Source organism: Copidosoma floridanum, unplaced genomic scaffold (assembly GCF_036245765.1).
Source record: "Copidosoma floridanum isolate Cflo_tuat_1 unplaced genomic scaffold, Cflo_Japanese_pri ptg000011l, whole genome shotgun sequence".
Lineage (NCBI taxonomy): Eukaryota > Metazoa > Arthropoda > Insecta > Hymenoptera > Encyrtidae > Copidosoma > Copidosoma floridanum.
Window position 1 is genome coordinate 13515126 of NW_028321888.1, and position 19962 is coordinate 13535087.

Sequence of the window (19962 nt, forward strand, 5' to 3'; positions counted from 1 at the left end):
ACCCAGTTATCGATCTCTTTCGCCAAGACGATAAAGCTCCTTCTAGTCTCTCGCAATGTTATCTTTGGAAAATCGAGTTAATGTACGTCCAGAAAAACAGTATCTTCATCAAAAGATGACATTTCTTGTTGATAAAGCTGTTTCAAGAAATTTTGTAAATAAATTTAGTAGCATAGAACATCTATAACCACTACGCTGAGGAGGCTTTTGGTCAAGTTGACGAGTTTAACGAGATTTCCCTTTATTTCGATACTCACGCGTACGTAACGAGATTCCATGGTATCTCTTTACACACAAACCTTGAAACAGTAATTATTAAACGTACCAAATGAAGTAACGTCACATAAGCCTCTAGTTTAAGAAATAAGGTTATATTAAACATCATAAACAAAGACACAATTTAATTAGACATTTCTCTACAACAAAGAATGTACCTAAGCGCACACTAGCGCATATCATTAAAAAAGTTAGCCACAGAAATTATTAGTAGGCTAGATAACAGGTATCAATTATAAACAATAGTGATGTCATGCACACGACACGTACAATAGTAATATTAGAAACCACTTTGTTGTTCATCAGTGTCTCGCGGGAATTAACTCATCTAGCACCTACGCAGTTACATAATAGTTGAATGTTTTTACTGCTTTATTTGTTTCGCAGGGGATTACAAAATACTTTCGACGCTGTAAATAAAAGAAAGGCACAAAGGATAGTCGCTTCGGCGTGTAATCGTCGTCTTCTTCTTCTCTCCTTCTCTAGCGTGGCGTGCGACTGTCCTCGCTGAGCCCTCGTACACGAGTGAGTGCCACCTGCCGAGCGCGGTGACGCACGAGGTGGGAGGCCGGGAGAGAGCGCAGCGACCGACGTTGCATGGCAGGGTGTGGGTCCCCGCTTGGTCGGTAAGAAAACCCGAACATCCCGCCCGCCTCGATCCAAGAGCGAAACCCTAGTCACCGCCCGCCGAAGCGGGGGGAGTCCCTCGATCGTCCGTCGCAGGGAGGCTAGAGTCCGCAGATGCCACAGGGAGACGCGCAAGCTTGACAATGGGCCGCACGTATTCGCCGGTGGCTGTCTTGACGGCAGCAGCCCAGACTAGTCCATCGGATCCAGGGTGTATGCGGGTGATATGGCCCAGAGGCCAGCGTCCGCTGGACTGTAGCAGCGTAGGGTCAAGAAGAACCACCAGGTCCCCCACCGCGAAGTTCCGACGGACAGCGCTCCATTTCGGTCTCTGTTGGAGAGTATTTAGATACTCACGGCCCCAGCGCGTCCAGAATTGGGCGCGAACGGCCTTGACGAGCTCCCAGTGCGTGAGCGGGTCCAAATTCTCTGCAGCGGGGGTAGCTTCGATGATGGAATCGACGGGAGCCCCGATGAGGAAATGTCCAGGCGTGAGCACTTCGAGGTCAGAGGGATCGCCAGACAAGGGCGTCAACGGGCGGCTATTCAACACGGCCTCAATTCCAACGAGAACCGTAGAGAACTCTTCATACGTTAGATGACGAGAGCCGAGCACACGGCGTAGATGGCTCTTGGTCGACTTGACCGCGGCCTCCCAGAGTCCTCCAAAATGTGGCGCGCCAGGAGGAATGAACTGCCAGGAAACCCTCTGGGAGGCAAGAGTCCCGGCGACTAGGTCCCAGTCAAATTCTGCGCCCTGCAACGCCTCGCGGAGCTCCAAATCAGCTCGAAGGAAGCAGGTGGCGTTGTCGTTCCAAAGCTCGGATGGTCGGCCTCGACGACCGGTGAAACGGGTGAGAGCACCCAAGAAGGTGGCCGCGGAAAGGTCGCCGACAAGCTCCAGATGCACGGCTTTGGTGGTCATGCACACGAAGACAGCGATGTAGCCCTTTGTGGTCCGGATCCCCCGTCCCTTCGATGTAAGCACGGAAAAGGGCCCGGCGTAATCGCCCGGTGCGACCAAAAGCGCGAGACGGCGTGACGCGAGACGCGGGCAGCGGAGCCATCAACTGGCTTGAAGAGCGCGCCTGTAACCGGGCACAGATGACGCACCCTCTAATGTGAGCCTTGATTCTGCGTGGCCCGCCGAGAATCCAGGCACGCCTGGAGACGTATGCGCTGGTGACGCGATATCCACCGTGGAGGGCGCGTGCGTGAGCCCAAGAGACCACGAGTCGAGCGAGCGGCGATGGTCCGCTGAGGATGGGAGGGTGCTTCTCTTCGTAAGACAGCGATGAGTGATCGAGCCGCCCGCCAACACGCAGAACTCCGTCGGCATCGAGGAAGGCGGCAAGAGAGGTCAAAGGGCTCCGTTTCGGAAGACGTTCACGCTTCCGCAGGAGTGCCAACTCATCCCCAAACGTCATCGATTGACTCAACCGAACGCAGGCCAGAAAAGCGTCCTGAATCTCAGACGGCGTCAACGGCGAAAGCACAGAACGGGTGGGCATGCGCTGCAAGCGGTGTCGCACCCATCGACGAACGCGCACGAGGAGGCCCAATACAGCGCGCAAGCTCGAGAAGAGCTGCAGCAGGTTCGATTCAGGCGCGCGGAAGGCGCAGCAGAGTGAGAGCGTGGGCGTGGGTGGAGGCAGTGTCTCCTGGGGCCAAGACTTGTCGTCCTGGGCCAGCCACGTGGGGCCTCTCCACCACAGGGGCTGCTGTCGGAGACCACTCATGTCGGCACTTCTGGTGGCTAGGTCGGCCGGATTCGATTGCGACGGCACGTATCGCCAGGCACTGGGTGGCAGGACCTCCTGGATCTGAGCGACGTAGTTGTCGACGAGCACGTTGTTGGCCGGCTGATTGGAGCGTATCCAGTGGAGCACAATTTGAGAGTCGCACCAAGCGTGGCAGTGCTCGATCGCGACTCCCAACTCGCTGGCTGCTGAGCGAAGAAGCTTGGCGGCGATGAGGGCCGCTCGCAATTCTAGACGTGGGATGGTCATGCGAGCGGCGGGCTCGGTCATCGGCTTGAGCGCGCGGATGGGCGCAAGCTTAGTACGAGCGAGAAGCATGTGGCAGAGAGCGGGCCCATCTGAGGACTGCAGCCGCGAATATACAACAGCGGCCATAGCACGGCGACTGGCGTCAGAAAACACGTGCAGCTGGACATTCGACGACGGAGACATACCAATCCAACGAGGCAGAGAAAACCCGGAAATGGCCTGCAGCTCGGCGGTGAAAGCGGTCCAGCGGCGAGTCATGGAGGACGGTACGTTCTCGTCCCAGTCCAAGCGCGCGCGCCACAGGTCTTGCAGTAAAAGCTTGGCGTTCAACACGATCGGGGCAAGCCAGCCGCACGGATCGAACAAGCCTGCGAGCGCGGCGAGCATGGATCTCTTTGTGGTTTGAGATTCGACAACGGGCGGCGTCAAATGGAAGAAATCCGAGGGCGGGTCCCAGCCTACGCCCAGTTCGCTGACGAGGCCTTCAACACTGAGCTGATCCCAAGTAGGACGGAGGCGGACGTCTTCGGGAAGGTCTTCAAGAAGCTCGGGCGTGCTGGCAACCCACTTTCGCAGAGGGAAACCGCCCGCTTGAAGAAGTCCGATCAGCTGGTCGCGCAGACGCTTGGCCGAGCCGATGTCATCAGCGCCGGAGAGGATGTCATCAACGTAGCGATCGTTCATCACCACTGGGACGGCCTCGGGCCAGCGGCGGCCGTCATCCTCACACAGCTGCTGTACGACCCGTAGTGACAGGTACGGGGAGCACGAGGCACCGTAGGTAACGGTGAGCAGTTGGTAGTGCGTAGGTGGCTGCTTTGGGTCGGAGCTTCACAGAATGCGCTGCAGGTCGACATCGCGTTCATCAATCAGGATCTGGCGGAACATCATGCGAACGTCAGTACAGAACGCAATCCGGTGACGACGCCAACGCAGGAGCACACTGGGAAGAGCCGTCTGGAGCCGAGGACCAGCATGGAGCACGTCGTTTAGGCTATAGCCACTGGAAGTCGGGCTCGACGCGTTGAAAACAACGCGCAGTTTGCGACCTTGGTCGCCGTGCTGCCAAATGCCGTGATGTTGGATATAGTGCACTGGACGGTGCGATGCAGCGAGTTGGTCATCAGTAAGGGGGTTCATATGACCGAGGGCAATGTACTCTGCCATGAACCGGGCGTACTCAGAAGCCATCTCAGGAGTCCGCTGCAGCCGACGATGCAACGAGCGCAAACCCGCGGTGGCGCCCTGCAGACTGTCACCAAGGAGGCACACAGCGTCATGTTTCAGCGGAAGTCGCACAATGTAACGCCCGTCGTCAGCGCGATGATAATCGGCGAAGATTCGCTCGCATTCCACATCCTCAGGCGCTCGGCGGCTGACATGTGGCACCTCCTCGATCTCCCAGAATCGCTGGAGCTGCGCAGCCAGCTCTTGATCCCAGGGCGACTGAGTGTTCGTGTGCAGAGTTGTGCCTGCGATGAGGGCGTTCGAGCCCAGGCCAGGGGCCCGGCCGACGAGAGTCCAGCCAAGAGCCGTGCGCTGTCCGACGAGCTCGTCACGCTGAACGTAACCTGGTTCGATGAGGCGGTGGTAAACGTCGACTCCGAGCAGAATGTCTACACGGCGAGGTGTGCCAAACGCTGGATCGGCCAGAGGCTCAAGATCGAGCCACTGTCTCATCACGGCTGGGTGCAAGGGGGCAGACGGAGAGGTGAGCCCGAGCCGCGGTAAACAGAGCGCTGTCAGGTGGATTGGCGGTGCATGCTCTCCAGTTTCAAGGCGTAGATGCGCTCGGGTTCTCGAAGAGATGGTCAACCCTCCCCCAACCCCATGAATGCTCGCCTCGTTGACTTCTAGCGCTGCGCCGAGCTGCTGGGCCAACCGGATGGAGATGAGTGTAACCTCAGAGCACGCATCAAGGAGAGCTCGACCAGCGACACGTCGGCCGGTGGGACCGGTTAGCTGGATAAGAGCGGTCGGAAGTACGGCTAGTCAGGACGATGGAGGCCCCTGATGCTGTGAGTCGGTGGCGGACGGGCCCGCGGGGTCGACTTTTGGCTTCTTGGGCGAAGAGGGACGCTGATCCGATTCAGGCTTGCGCCGATGGTTGCTCTCGTGCAGCAGACTGTGGTGGGGCTCCCTGCACTGCTGGCAGACGGACCGTGAAGGGCAGAACTTTACTGCGTGACCTGGTCTCAGGCAGTTAAAACATAACTGCCCTTGATAGACCATGCGTCGCCGGGCCTGCGCGTCAAGGCCTTGAAATTGCACGCAGTGACCCAGGTAGTGCGACTCTCTGCACGACGGGCATGGCGGCAGCGAGCTACTGGTGGCAAGGGCTCTAAAGTTTCGTCCAGGAAACGGGGGGGGGGCCGAAGAGCGCATGCTGGCCGTGTTGGCTGGTCGAGCAGGGCGAGAGGCCTCGACGGAGCTGAGCGCGCGGCACTGTCGACGAAGGAAAGTCGTCAAGGCAGCAAAAGTGGCAACATCCGCCGTGGTGTCCGTGCCAGCGCTCTCCAGTCGCTCGATCTCGTCCTCCCACGCGCGCCGGGTCGTCGGATCCATGCCAGTCATCGCGCAGGAGACAATCCAGTCGTCCCATTGAGACACAGGACGACCCAGAGCTTCCAGCTGATCTCGATGTTTTCCCAGGGTGTCGAGGAGACCCTGAAGCCCTCGAGCTGACTCTTCCTTCAGAGACTTGATGTTACGGAGCGCCGTGATATGATCATGAATGAGAAGACGGCGGTGCTCGAAACGTGCTTCGAGTAAGGCCCAAGCCGTTGGGTAATTGGCACCGATGGTCTGAACGGTGTCGAGAGCTGCCTTGGCGTCTCCGTCCACCAAGGATTTCAAATAAAACAGCCTCTCCACGTCGGTGAGCTGTTTATCGTCGTGGACGAGCGCGTGGAAGAGGTCCCGGAAACTTTCCCAATCCTCTCGCTTCCCCGAGAAGGAAGGGATGCTGATCTTGGGCAAGCGAGCTCCGTGTCTCGAGTTATGACGGTCCAGGTCGGCGCCGCCCGGGCCAGGGAGAGGCGTGAGGGTGTTTCTTGCGTTGTAGAGGCGTGATCGAGAGGCGATATAGTCCGACTCTGCCGTCGAGTACATCTGGTCAAGAGACTCCAGCTTCTCGGGCGGCGGTGACTCCAGTAGACTCACGTGATTGGCCTGGAAAGTGTTACAGTAGCCGTCCAGCAGCTCGAGCCTTACTTCCACGAGACCCAGGCTCCAGTTCGGGGGGTCGATCTTCTCGACGTCCCGTGCGAACCGGCCGATGACGCCGGCGAGGGCGCTCTGGGAGCCGAGCAAGCTCGTCCAGTCGTCGTTCGACCTGAAAAAACGATCACTAGCTTGACGTTTGCACGAAGCATGTCTTGCCTCCGGGCCACGAGCGGCGGGGCCATGTCATCGTCAGACTCGACACAGCTGTCGACGCGCGGTGCATCGACGGCAGACAAAACAGATAGAAGGAGAGTGAAAGAGAAAGAGTGTGAGAGAGAACACGAAAGGGCGAGGATGCCAGAAGGGACGTGCGTAGACCACGCGCGTGCCAACGCGCACGCAAGCTACACAAGCTTCGAAGCCTGTCCCTCGGCGTCGACCCCCCGCGCCAGCGAAGCGCAACAGCTCCGCCACGCGAGGCGGACGCGCGCGACACGAGGCCAACATGGCGGCCGCGGCCGATGAGGACACCGCGAGCGCTTGATCGCGGCTAACAATGGCGGCCGCGAAAGCCTCGCTTTCCGACGTTCGAATGGCGTCGAACAAAGCGTCGCATCGACAACCGTACGGCCTTATCTCTGCCGTGGCTGAGCACAGCTGCTGGACCGCGGGCTCTGTGGCGACCGCGGTAGCCACCGTGTGCACGCTGTTGATAACGCGAGTGCCTGCAAGGCAAGCGTTAATGGCGGCACGACTTCGTCGCGGCCAACACCTGTGTCGAATCGTGGGAACTGTGTCGACCACGACGACCTCCATTACACAACATTTCTTTAAACTGTACTTACTTTACGCTGTGTAAGTCGAATCGCAGACTGTGACCACCCTAGCTGCGGCGTTGGCTGCTCTTCTCCTCGGGATCCGGCTCGAAGGACCAAATGAATGTTTTTACTGCTTTATTTGTTTCGCAGGGGATTACAAAATGCTTTCAACGCTGTAAATAAAAGAAAGGCACAAAGGATAGTCGCTTCGGCGTGTAATCGTCGTCTTCTTCTTCTCTCCTTCTCTAGCGTGGCGTGCGACTGTCCTCGCTGAGCCCTCGTACACGAGTGAGTGCCACCTGCCGAGCGCGGTGACGCACGAGGTGGGAGGCCGGGAGAGAGCGCAGCGACCGACGTTGCATGGCAGGGTGTGGGTCCCCGCTTGGTCGGTAAGAAAACCCGAACAACAATGTTTATTAAACTTTTTGTGCTGTACAAATGTGATTGTGTACAGAGTTACATGTACACAAACTACTGTGTTATTAAACTATCAGAAATACTTAAAGTTTTCTAAATAATTAAATAGTTTAAAAACACTGTAACACAATTTCAATCTGCACCAGATTGATAACATAACTTTCAGATTCTTACATTGTCTAACTGTGTATTGAACTGAAATTCTGATTTCTACAATAAGAATATGAGAAGCGAGTGTTATCTTTCCTTTTCAGATAACACGTATTTGTACAAGAAATTAGTAGTTTAACTAGGAGCTTAAAAATAATTTTTGAAAATGTTCATTTATTTTGTACAATCAAGTAATCAAAAAGTTGATACACTCCCTTTCTTGATACTTCTTTCTATTGTTTAAAACTTTGTTTTAGTAAAACTTTAAAAATAATAATGAGGTAATCAAAGTATTAATGACAATTTTCTTTGAATTAAAAAAAAATTGTTCATTAGACTATCGCACATTATTTTCTTCCTTACATCGCTACTACCTCTGTACTAGCGATTGCTTAACTTGAAAATTAAATTTAGGGCATGCATTTTCAGTCATATTTTCGAGCTTTATCAAAGTTGTAGTATTATTATTTACCTGATAAAAACATCAGATTAAAAAGTATACATGTATTTGTTTTTTTTTTTCTTTTTTTTTTGTCAAAATTACTGTCATTTCGTTGAAAAAATGTTATTCATCTTTACAATATTGCTGACTCCTTTAGAAAGTGGACACACAATCGTAGTAATCAAAAGCTTTACTGGCCACCATCTTATTTTAAAGCCCTTTAAATTCAATACAAAATAGAAAAAATACATGACCACAAATCAATGAATGGGAAGAGCTGAATCGCTGTACGATAACATACTTTCCACGAATTGTTTGATATGCTTATTAAAAGCTTATCTAATTAACTTACATAAAAATTTTCCGAAAGCTTATTTTTATTACATCGTTAATGAAGTATATAATATTAAAGTTAAAATTTTGATATTATCTTAGTTGTTATAATAAATGTGACAGTTTTATAAGTACCGAGTATACTTCAATTGATTACTTCTTGGTAATATATTAGTTTTTTTTTTTAATGAGCTGTATTTTTATATAAAATCAACAAATATTATAACAATAGATAATTTACTATAGCCTATGTTTTGAGGTACCAGTTTTTATTTTGGTTTTTTTTGCAGATAAAGATAACACTCCTATAATTTTTTGAATTTAATTATGATTACGGGGAGTACAGATTGTAGATAATCTTAGACTAACCAGTAATACGTACAAAAGCCGATTTAATATTTGTATTTTCAAATTCTTTATACAATTTATGAACCAAATACAATTATTTAAATTATTCAAAGGATTCTTTCAAAATAATAAAAAACTATAGAATCGAAGTCAAACCAGTTCTATCAGACAAAAACATTAGCATTATTCAAGATTATTTAAAATAAAATTTTAAAAGTTATCGTATTTTTTTGTTACTACTTACACTTCTGTATGATTCTTTGCGTACCACGAAAAATATTCTATAAAATGAACCATCATGTAAGTCACAGATTTTTAATATCAATACCACAGTATAAAACAAATAATACATTGAGCCATCCCCGGAATTGTGACTACCACCACCACCACAACACCAAACTAATCAATCATGGAAAGAACCCACTGCTCCTCCCAATTAAATTTGTTTTGTGAGGCCACGTATCTACTCACAGCCAATACCGTCTACCTTAGCTCCTACTTTCTAAATTTGACGGCCAATTTACTTTGACTCTCGAGCTTTTTTTCTCCTACCCCACTTGGGTTATTTTTGGCTTCTTCTAATATTTTATGTACGAGTGTTCAAACTATGTATTGATCTTGCGTGTGTCGTATGTCAATATGTTTACAATAAAGAGATTTTCTCGCAGATGGTTTATAGGAATTGAGCGTTTGGTAAAGACATGTAAATTTATCCTTACGTGATATGAATCAGATTCGATTTACTTCGCGCTAAAAAGGACTTGTTGAGTTACAAAAGAGGAGGTATGTGAAAAATGATAGAAAACCTAACGTTAATTACTGTAACAAAGTGTTAACTCTAAGGGATAACAACTTTTTGGGAAGAATAGAAAGTTTCGAATGTACATTAGGCCTTCGAAGCTGTTTGAAATAATAAGGAGTCATTAAATGATTTTTTGTGGTGATATTATTTTTTAAGAGAACCACGTCATTTAATGGACTTTATTAATTTTTTTAGACTAACACACTTCAATTCCATGAAAAGAGTGTGCCTTTTTTTCGAAAAGTCATAAATTTGAATTAATTTCTTTCACAAGCTTGGTACAACTGAAAAGTAATTTATTTCGAAAAAAAAAGTTATTACTCAGATAGCATTAACATTTTTATCTGCCATCTAGGAAACTCTGAATTTTAAAAAGTGGCTTGATAAGCTTAATCGTTTAGCTGAAAGAAAGGTATATTTCCTGCTTTATTGTAAAAGAGTTTGCTAGCTCCAAGACTTTGCTAGCTTAAAGTCCTTAAAGATTGTGTACCGCAGCAAGTGAGTTGTATTGAAATGAAGACTAGATTTTTGTAGATTCTTCTTTTTTTTCTTTTGTCTTATGTAAACAAATTATTTTCTTACCGGGATACATCATGGGAATAATGCAACAAACTTACTAATTCTCTTTCATTTGTAAAAATCTGCATTGTTTAAGTCCTAGTATTTATAAAGAACAAAGAATTCTACTACAAAGAGATAACCTAAAGCAATCGAAGGAATTCCTCACCAAGCTTCACTCGACTAAGTATGGCTTAACATCTTTTTCCTGCCTTTTTTTTCACGTATTATAAAAACACCTTGACATCGTTTTCTTTTTCAAAGAAGACAGATTTCCTTCTCGTCTCTTACAATTTCATCTTTAAAGAATTGTGACAATGTAAGTCCATCGGAAATGTTTTTCTACAAAATACGACATTTCTCGTTGTCGAAGCAGTGTCAAGAAATTTTGTACATAAATTAGATAGGAAGAAATATCCGTAACCATTACGCTGAGGTAGCTTTTGGTCAAGTTGACGAGTTTAACGAGATTTCCCTTTATTTCGATACTAACGTGTACGTAAGATAACTCATGGTTACTTTTTTATACAGATCTTCCAAAAGTAACTATTTAAGGTATGACGTAAAGGAACATCATCTAAGCCTTTATAACAAAAAATAGTTGTATTTAACAGATTTAAAAATAGCCTATCAATCATTGTTCTACAACAAAGCACCTATCTTAGAGCACAGTAGCAGGTATCATCAAAAAAGTTAGCTACAGAAATTTTTAGTAGGCTAGATAACAGGTATCAATTATAAACGATAGTGATGTCATAAATGTGACACGTACAACAGTAGCACTAGAAACCATTTCGTTGTTCGTCAGTTGCTTGTTAGACTTCTCTCAAGTAGTACCTTCGCAGTAACATAATAGTAATTAAAGAAAAATGTCCGAAAATATGAAAGAAGAGTGGGTAGCGTTTGATGAGAAAAATGAAGAAGAAGCTAGAGAGACTGGCATTATTTTCTGTGGCCGTAAGGCTCATCTAAATACCTGTTCTAGCAACACCACTGAAGAGTCGAGGCAGTTAAACTTGAAACCCAGCAAAGATTATCGCTTTTTACCTAATAGCAAAAAGGTATGGGCATTTGGCAATTGCACTTCAACACTTAAATTTCTCTAAAATTTTTTTTTCTTAAAACTGAACAAAACTGTGGTTTTACACATGGACTTCCACAAGACGGAGTTGGACTGCGCTGAATTCGACAAAGACACAATTAAGGTCATTGTAAGTATCAAACAATTTTTCTTTGTTCTTCACTTCATTTATTTTTTAAACGTTTTATGTTTTGCATAGGTTATCCTAAAATCAAATAGTCAAGTCTTTGAGGATTTTTTTATATTCTATGAGTAGGAAAAATGTTAAACTGTCGAGACTCTCATAATATGTGATTAATGTGTATAAAGTGAATCTCATCAAAAAACTACCGGCAGATTAGTGAAGCCTCACAAATGTTCAATAAGGAATTTATGCGACTACGACAAAAATTGTTGAAATCACTTTACGCTATGATCAGAATACATAGAAAAATGGTTTTGGGACATAACCATACTAGAATTTTTCGTTGTAAAACGAATAATGTGAATTAAGAGGAGTTTTTCTTTAAATTTCGCTTATAACTTGTTTTTGGGCCAAAAAAATATGAAAAAATCATGGCAGTATCTTATAAGTCTACACAAAGTTAATTTCACTTTTAACAAATACTGTCCAAAATGTATTCTGAGGTGATTCATCTCTCTTCGCATTCTTCATTTCGTATACAAGCGATTTATTTCATAATCATACAGAGAATAAGTAGCTGCAGAGTGGTAAAAAAAAAGTAAAACTGTTAAAAAAAATGCACCGTAAGAAAGAGTACCTTTTATTAAGGTGTTCCATTAGTATGAAGTACAGAGTAATTGGCAGGCATTTTCAAATGTTTGTATATCGAAGAGAAAATCTATTTTTTCCCATGCATCAACGACTAAATGCATGAAACGTTCTATTTCAAAAACAGTACAGCACGTCAAAGTGTTCAAGTATGATACTTTGTTTTATATTGTTCATGTACGTAGAAATTGTTAAGTGTGTAACCGTAACAATTGATCGATTTATAACTATTGCTAGAAATAAGTCATTAGAATTTTTTAAAATTATTTTGAAATACACTTTATCAAGTAAAATTCGTTGCCACACAGTAAAACGTACGGCGTCAAAGTTATAACAATTTTTTGTGTTGCACATTTATTGAAAAAAAAATTAAGATTAAAATTAAAAAATAGTCATGATAATGCCCCAAAAACATTTTTCTACCTCATCAAAGTATAATACGAAGCAATTTTTACAAGTTTTATTGTCATTAGCAGAAATTGATAATCTCATTCTTTATCTGCCTATCTATCTATAGTTGTCAGTTAAAACAATGTTTTTATCTTTTAGGTCAGAGGTAAATTAATATTAGTTCAGGGTACCAAAAAAAATCAACTAGACGAAACCACCTTGACATATGACATTCCAGATCAGTGTGATTTGGAAAGAATTGAGGCAGGATTCCGCTCCAACGACGTCTTGTACATTCGTTTTCCTTCAAAGAATGAGCCAGCTGTTAAAGTATAGTCAATTAAAAGTGTCAAAGTTTCAAATAATTCAATACCTAAGTGAGATAAATAAAAATATAAAGGAATAAAGAGATTGCATTGTAATTAAAAATCTTATTTTATCCACAAGTATGAGAAAAATATGTTAGAGTCTTTGTAGTGCCAAGCTTATTCATAAGAATCAAAAATAAATAAATGACAGTTAGAAGCCTTTGTAAGCTGTCTATAAGTTTATATAAATTGATGGCAGATTCGTTGAATAGTATTGAGAAAACATGGATCTTATTACTATTTCTTGCTATAAGAGCTGATGTAAGTTCTGGAGTTCCGTGATCCACACAAGGTTACCAAAAACAAAAACACTGACTAAATTGTCATAAATAAAAGTCTGACTTATACTTAAAAATTTTATTTTCTGATGACATAATAGTCTAATACATTTCTAGAACAAAGAATTTCTTTTCAAAATTCACGCTAAGTATCACAACTATTTTATTTACACTTAAAATCAAAATATATTGAATCATCGTACACCACTAAGACAACCTCTGGGTTCTCAGCTTTTTTCTATTAATTAAGTAAAACTGTCTTTTTATTAGCTATGTTCTTACCAGATCATTTACCTTATGAATAATGACAATTATTATACAATTAATACTACACTCCTTTTATAGCCATAAATGATATATGTGTCAGATTAATGTCTTATTTACGCAGTTTATACTTTTAACCATCGCAGCCAATGCTGTTCTTATGGGGTATAAGGCCATGGAGGGCGTGGTTGCGCATTTCTGTATTGAGAGTAAACTGAAAATTTTTTTCCATTGTTATATAAAGTATTGGTTTTCTTAGTTTTCCTAATTTTTTTGATCTTTTTGCGTGGCTTTTGTACTAAATACAATATTAAGTGCCTATGATACTTTTCAAATAAAAATATTATTAGGCTTAAGACAAATCCACTAATTAATAGTACTAGCAACGGGGTGACGCCAGTAATACTCAATGAAATATCATTTATAGATTCTTTTCTTACAAGATGTAGTTTTTTTTCCCAAGATAGTAAACCACTTTCTCTGTATTTCTGAATACTGGAAAAGAGACATTGTTATAACTTCTCATTAAAAAATTTTCATTTGAAGATACTTACTGATGGTTTAAAAATTTAAGGAGCGGATCTCCTTTCTTTAAAGTGAAAACCACTTTCCTGGATGTACCAAGTAGAAATGCTAAGAGTTTACAGGGGGATTCGTAAACGGTTTGTTCCTTAATGAAAGCAGTTGTGTAGAAAACCACTTTTTCGTTGCAAACCTGGAGCAGAAAACATTTTTTAATGATTCATACGCAAAAAATTATACATATTTGTTTTCAACACAAATACATGCAATAAAGTTGATATAAAATAAAACTTAAGTTCACAACAGGTTTACCAGATAGATTTAGAAATTTTAATACTTGTGAGAGGTGGAATTATGGTGTAGACGTTGGGTTAGTGGCTCATAGGTAAAAGCATTTTTATAAAGCAGTGTAAGTGGATATAGCTTATTAGTACTTGAAAAAGAAATTTTGGTAATAAGGGAATGGTAATCAATTGTCTATAAACTAAAGTGAAAAAAGTATTTTGAATGTTAGTGATATAATTACTTTGCTACAAAATTAAAGTGAACTGTCGTTATTTGAGACTGTTCGACGAAAAATAACATGTAAAGTGTAATTGTTAGTAACTCTACAACGTATAGGTAAAATTCGTTACACAGTTTTTTTTAGCAAAATAAAAATAAATACATTGCATAGTGAGAAAATTTTATGTTTGATTAGTATATAATATTTGTAAAACTATTCAGCCAGAAAATTATGTATGTAACGTTTTCTTGTATTTATATGCGGCTAGTTGCGGAGAGAAGAGTCACTGTATGTTGACTATTTATGAGGTCATGGCGTCACGGTTCATACATATACTATAACATTTTGCTTCACGAAAAAATACTCCTTGAGAATTATCGCCTGCCCTTTTGATATCCAATGTGAAGATGACTCAGGTAGGAGACTATAAAAGGCTTAGGTATTTGTCAGTACTTAGTATTACGAGTACATCAAACGGTCCAAGAAAAAGTGACAGGATTTTTTACCCAAACCTGAAAATGATCTCTTTATCGCATATTTATAACTGTATTATCAGAAGAGATAACGAAGTAACTCCAAAAGTTTTTGTAAACTACTAAAATAATCGGTAGAAATAATAAGTTTTAAATAATATTCACTAATAAATTAATTAAATTCTCAATAGTAATTTAACGATAGAATTATACGCACTAGCGTAATACGTACGCGAAGAGTCCAGACCAGAGATGAGTAGAGAGATTGCTAACGCCAATGCTACGGCGTGAGACAACTTTTTTCCACTGATCGGGGCGACCCGCCGCGGCCAGCCGTCGAACCAAGGCGCACATTTTTCGAGAGTGCGAGACTCGTATCGAAGAGCGTGCGCCTACAAGAAGAGAAGTGGATTCGCGTGGAAATGAGCATATAGGCGCACATTTTGGCGACACGTAGAAGGGGTATACCGAATGTGTGCCTACGAGGAGAGGAGTGGAAATGTTGACTATAGCTATATATCTGAGCGCACAGCCAAAGCAAGCGACGACACGAGTTTTTCTCTTTTGACTGCAACCGAGTATATGCTATATATATTTAACTGACTCTTACTCTCTCGCTCTTGCTTGAATGATATCTATCAATCTTGCGTTCGATTAAATCGTGAAACTAAATGCTCATATAATTATATGCACAGAATTTGATATCAAAACATTTTTTTTTTCCGTACGTTAACACTTAATTTGAAATCTAGTATTATTTTGAAAAAATAATCAGCTTAATTTTTTTAAGGATAACAGTTCAGCTATAACCACTGGTTAATTATTTTTCCTTATCATAATTGTTATGAACTGTAGGACAAGCCCCGGAGGTTATCGATGAACGTATGTGACTTTAAGATCTCCTACCCTCGAAGTTTCGATAGCTAAGGTAGTAAGGGCTTATGCCACTACTGTTCTCGTTTTGCTATCTGAGGATCGATTCCAACTGTCGGCAAATTTTTTTTTTAACGAGATTCATCATTCTAGTTTATTTTCTTTTTATTTATGTTTTATTTATGTTTTATAAATAATATTAACAAACCCTTTTTTCCCTATACATCGAAATACATTTTTTTAATACTAATTATATTAAATAATTTCATAAGCTGATACTTATCGTTAGCATGGCCATTTCGGAATTTCATAATAATAAAATAATTTCTTAGGATATGAGTATAATTCTTACATTTAAAACTCCAAAGAAAGTAAGAGAGAAAAAATCCTTATACATAATTTTCATTAATTTTAATTTTTTTTTTTTCCAAGAAATGATTAAGCTGTTCTGATCGATATTTTTATCTATCTATACAATAATCATAATCTTCGGAGGCACAAGAAAACTTACATAAAACTCCCTAAACATTTATTTTCCGTCTTTTGTTGTAAAAAAATTTTAGGTATAGCAGCTATATTTATTGTGTTGATTAAACATGTAATTTCAATGTGAATTACTAAATGTTGGTTTTAGACCAAACTTTTAATTAGCGTATGTAAATATCAAAACTTAATACCTTTGAAAATTATGCAACAAAAATCTGAAGAGTAATGAAAAACAGATCTTATAAATTATCAAAAATTATGTTCAAGCTTTAAACTTTTACTTTTTTGAAATTCATAATGTAAGTGACAAGTGGTTGTAACTACCAGGTAAAAATTTTAAGTAACGTAACAGTTAACTTGATATATAAGATCTGTTTTTCATTACTGTTCAGATTTTTGTTGCATAATTTTCAAAGGTATTAAGTTTTGATACTTACATACGCTAATTAAAAGTTTGGTCTAGAACCAACATTATGTAATTGAAATTGAAATTACATATTTAATCAACACAATAAGTATAGCTGCTATACCTAAAATTTTTTTACAACAAAAGACGGAAAATAAATGTTTAGGGAGTTTTATGTAAGTTTTCTTGTGCCTCCGAAGATTATGATTATTGTATAGATAGATAAAAATATCGATCAGAACAGCTTAATCATTTCTTGGAAAAAAAAAAAATTAAAATTAATGAAAATTATGTATAAGGATTTTTTCTCTCTTACTTTCTTTGGAGTTTTAAATGTTAGAATTATACTCATATCCTAAGAAATTATTTTATTATTATGAAATTCCGAAATGGCCATGCTAACGATAAGTATCAGCTTATGAAATTATTTAATATAATTAGTATTAAAAAAATGTATTTCGATGTATAGGGAAAAAAGGGTTTGTTAATATTATTTATAAAACATAAATAAAACATAAATAAAAAGAAAATAAACTAGAATGATGAATCTCGTTAAAAAAAAAATTTGCCGACAGTTGGAATCGATCCTCAGATAGCAAAACGAGAACAGTAGTGGCATAAGCCCTTACTACCTTAGCTATCGAAACTTCGAGGGTAGGAGATCTTAAAGTCACATACGTTCATCGATAACCTCCGGGGCTTGTCCTACAGTTCATAACAATTATGATAAGGAAAAATAATTAACCAGTGGTTATAGCTGAACTGTTATCCTTAAAAAAATTAAGCTGATTATTTTTTCAAAATAATACTAGATTTCAAATTAAGTGTTAACGTACGGAAAAAAAAAATGTTTTGATATCAAATTCTGTGCATATAATTATATGAGCATTTAGTTTCACGATTTAATCGAACGCAAGATTGATAGATATCATTCAAGCAAGAGCGAGAGAGTAAGAGTCAGTTAAATATATATAGCATATACTCGGTTGCAGTCAAAAGAGAAAAACTCGTGTCGTCGCTTGCTTTGGCTGTGCGCTCAGATATATAGCTATAGTCAACATTTCCACTCCTCTCCTCGTAGGCACACATTCGGTATACCCCTTCTACGTGTCGCCAAAATGTGCGCCTATATGCTCATTTCCACGCGAATCCACTTCTCTTCTTGTAGGCGCACGCTCTTCGATACGAGTCTCGCACTCTCGAAAAATGTGCGCCTTGGTTCGACGGCTGGCCGCGGCGGGTCGCCCCGATCAGTGGAAAAAAGTTGTCTCACGCCGTAGCATTGGCGTTAGCAATCTCTCTACTCATCTCTGGTCCAGACACAATGCTTCATTAAGCACGTCGCTACAGTTTCCGACATTGATTTTAAATTAAGATATTTTAATCGATGCAATTTTTCTGCCTCTTCTCGAGTACTGAATGCCACGTTTTCTAAATTTCCTCGATTCTTTTGAAATAACATACTTATACTTCTAGAATAATTTCTGAGAATTTCGAAAACTTGAGACAAGGAAGAAAAATGGCGTCGATTAGAATATCTTAATTTAAAATCAAAGTCGGAAATTGTACCTTTCATTTGCTGCAACTCAAAGTTTAATTCGTCAATTTGCTAATAATTTTTCTTAGTTTCGATTTATATTAGGTATTTTGCGCCATTAACGTTTGCATGTTATGCGTATCGAGTAAACGACATACCAAATAGAAAGTTAAATCTCACGGTCTTTGTATTTTAGCATTCATTGTATATCTAATCTTTTACTCGATTATCGTTTTTACAAAATGTTATCATACGTAGTGTACAAGTATATGACTTATGCCCCGAAGTTGAGTCCCACAAAATTTTGTAAAAGTTTCTAGCTCCTAATCGTTTGCCTAGCAGGTCAAAGGTACCTTGCTCCTCAGACCTCTATACTAAGTAATCGTGTATTTTTACTACTGGCCTGTAGCGACGTGTTTGGTGAAGCATTGTGTCTGGACTCTTCGCGCACGCATTACGCTAGTACGTATATTTTGTTCGTAGAATTACTATTAAGAATTAAAGTCATTCATTAGTAAATATAATTTAAAACTTATTATTTTTACCGTTAATTTTAGTAGTTTATAAAGACTTTTGAAAATACTACGTCATCTCTTCTGATAATACAGTTCTAAATAACCATTAATAACCATTCGTTATTATTGTTGCCAAGAAAATTTCATTAAAGGTAGTAGTTGATGAAATCAAAAAATTACACCATTTTTTGAAAATTTAAGCATAAATTTCTCCAGCTATTTTTCATCGATTTTTAAAATTTCAAAAGGTCAAGCAATGCCGTGGCAAAAATATTATCTTTCAAACCTTATAGTTTTACCACACGTGTCATAGATAAAGTGATTTCAAGAGCACAGTAAACATTGAATATTCAGACAAAAAACGATGAATATTTACTAACAACTAACAGATTACTCAAAGTAATATTATGCATCAAACAGTTGAAAAAACATATTTTTAGAAGTATGGTTTTTTAACAATTTTAATCGAAAGATTAAAATTTTTTACTTGATTTAGACAGCTGAGCAGAGCTGATCAATCTGTTTAGAAGCAGAACGAGACACAAGTATGTACTATCGCGAAACAGTTTTCTATCCGTTTAAGGTATATTACGCATGCGTGACATTGGATCAACTACTACTATCTTAATTTGTTACATTAGATGTTCATGAAAAATAAATTTTTTAATTTTACTATCATAGTTGATCTTAATTTAATGTACTACCTCAATTTTCAAGGAAAACCCGCTAGATACGTGCTCCAGAAGCCGATATAATTTGATTTACAAACTAGACCAAAACTAAAGTGCTCCAACGCGTTCTTGTTGTGAAGCACCAGTCCTCATTTTAGCGACAGTGAAATTGTCCACGCATAAACTTTACTATTTTTTTAAATTAAATATTAACTAATTCATGCTCGGCGCAAGCACTACAAGTCAGGTAGGCATTGAAAAATATGAAAAATTTTTTCTTTCGTAACACAATTGATACACTAGTTGCAAACACTTACAAATTTTAAAGGTAAATAACTGTGTTGATAAAGAAGATATTTAAATTCACAAATGCGCAAATCAATTGTAATCGCAAGCTCTACGCACATGTAAAATTTGATAAGCTATTGCTCTATTACATTAGGTTATGTAGTTTGCAACTAATCCATTAATTTAAAAAAATGGAGAAAATATTTAAAAATGAATTAAATGATTTAAATTACATCAAAATACAACACAGGTTATATGACTTATGAAAAGAAATCGGGACCATGGAGATACATTGAAAGCTGTAACGTTAAATTTAATTTTTTTAATTTGTTATTTGCATAATAAATTAAAGCCGTTTGTTTTTGTCGTAAGTTAAATGTACCATTGGTTACTCATTCTCTAATTTATTTTAAAAACAAAGAACATCTTCTTTTTTTTTTAAAGCGTTAAAGCATGAGTATTTTTTTGCAGTTTTATCTTATTTCAGCATAAAAAATTTGGTCTTTTTAATTATTATGAATTTTATGTAAAAGCTGTTTGAATGATAAGAAAACATCCCGTGCCATATTTTATCTACAAGTTTCAAAT

At 40.6% G+C, this 19962-nt stretch overlaps 3 protein-coding genes across 3 annotated transcripts; all 3 read right to left on the bottom strand.

Moving 5' to 3' along the window:
• Positions 1 to 949: 949 nt before the first annotated feature.
• Positions 950 to 3596, bottom strand: LOC111643600 (uncharacterized). The gene is made up of 2 exons (XM_089589997.1): positions 1947 to 3596; positions 950 to 1876 (listed from the first exon to the last, which is right to left on the bottom strand). The coding sequence occupies exons 1-2, from the start codon at positions 3594 to 3596 to the stop codon at positions 950 to 952; spliced, it is 2577 nt and encodes an 858-aa protein (XP_089446123.1).
• A 147-nt stretch (positions 3597 to 3743) lies between these two features.
• LOC149375209 (uncharacterized) lies at positions 3744 to 4103 on the bottom strand. The gene has a single exon (XM_089589998.1). The coding sequence runs from the start codon at positions 4101 to 4103 to the stop codon at positions 3744 to 3746; it is 360 nt and encodes a 119-aa protein (XP_089446124.1).
• Positions 4104 to 4904: 801 nt separating this feature from the next.
• LOC149375210 (uncharacterized) lies at positions 4905 to 6319 on the bottom strand. The gene is made up of 2 exons (XM_089589999.1): positions 6294 to 6319; positions 4905 to 6246 (listed from the first exon to the last, which is right to left on the bottom strand). Exons 1-2 carry the CDS (start codon positions 6317 to 6319, stop codon positions 4905 to 4907), a joined length of 1368 nt encoding a protein of 455 aa, XP_089446125.1.
• Between the last annotated feature and the right edge of the window lie 13643 nt (positions 6320 to 19962).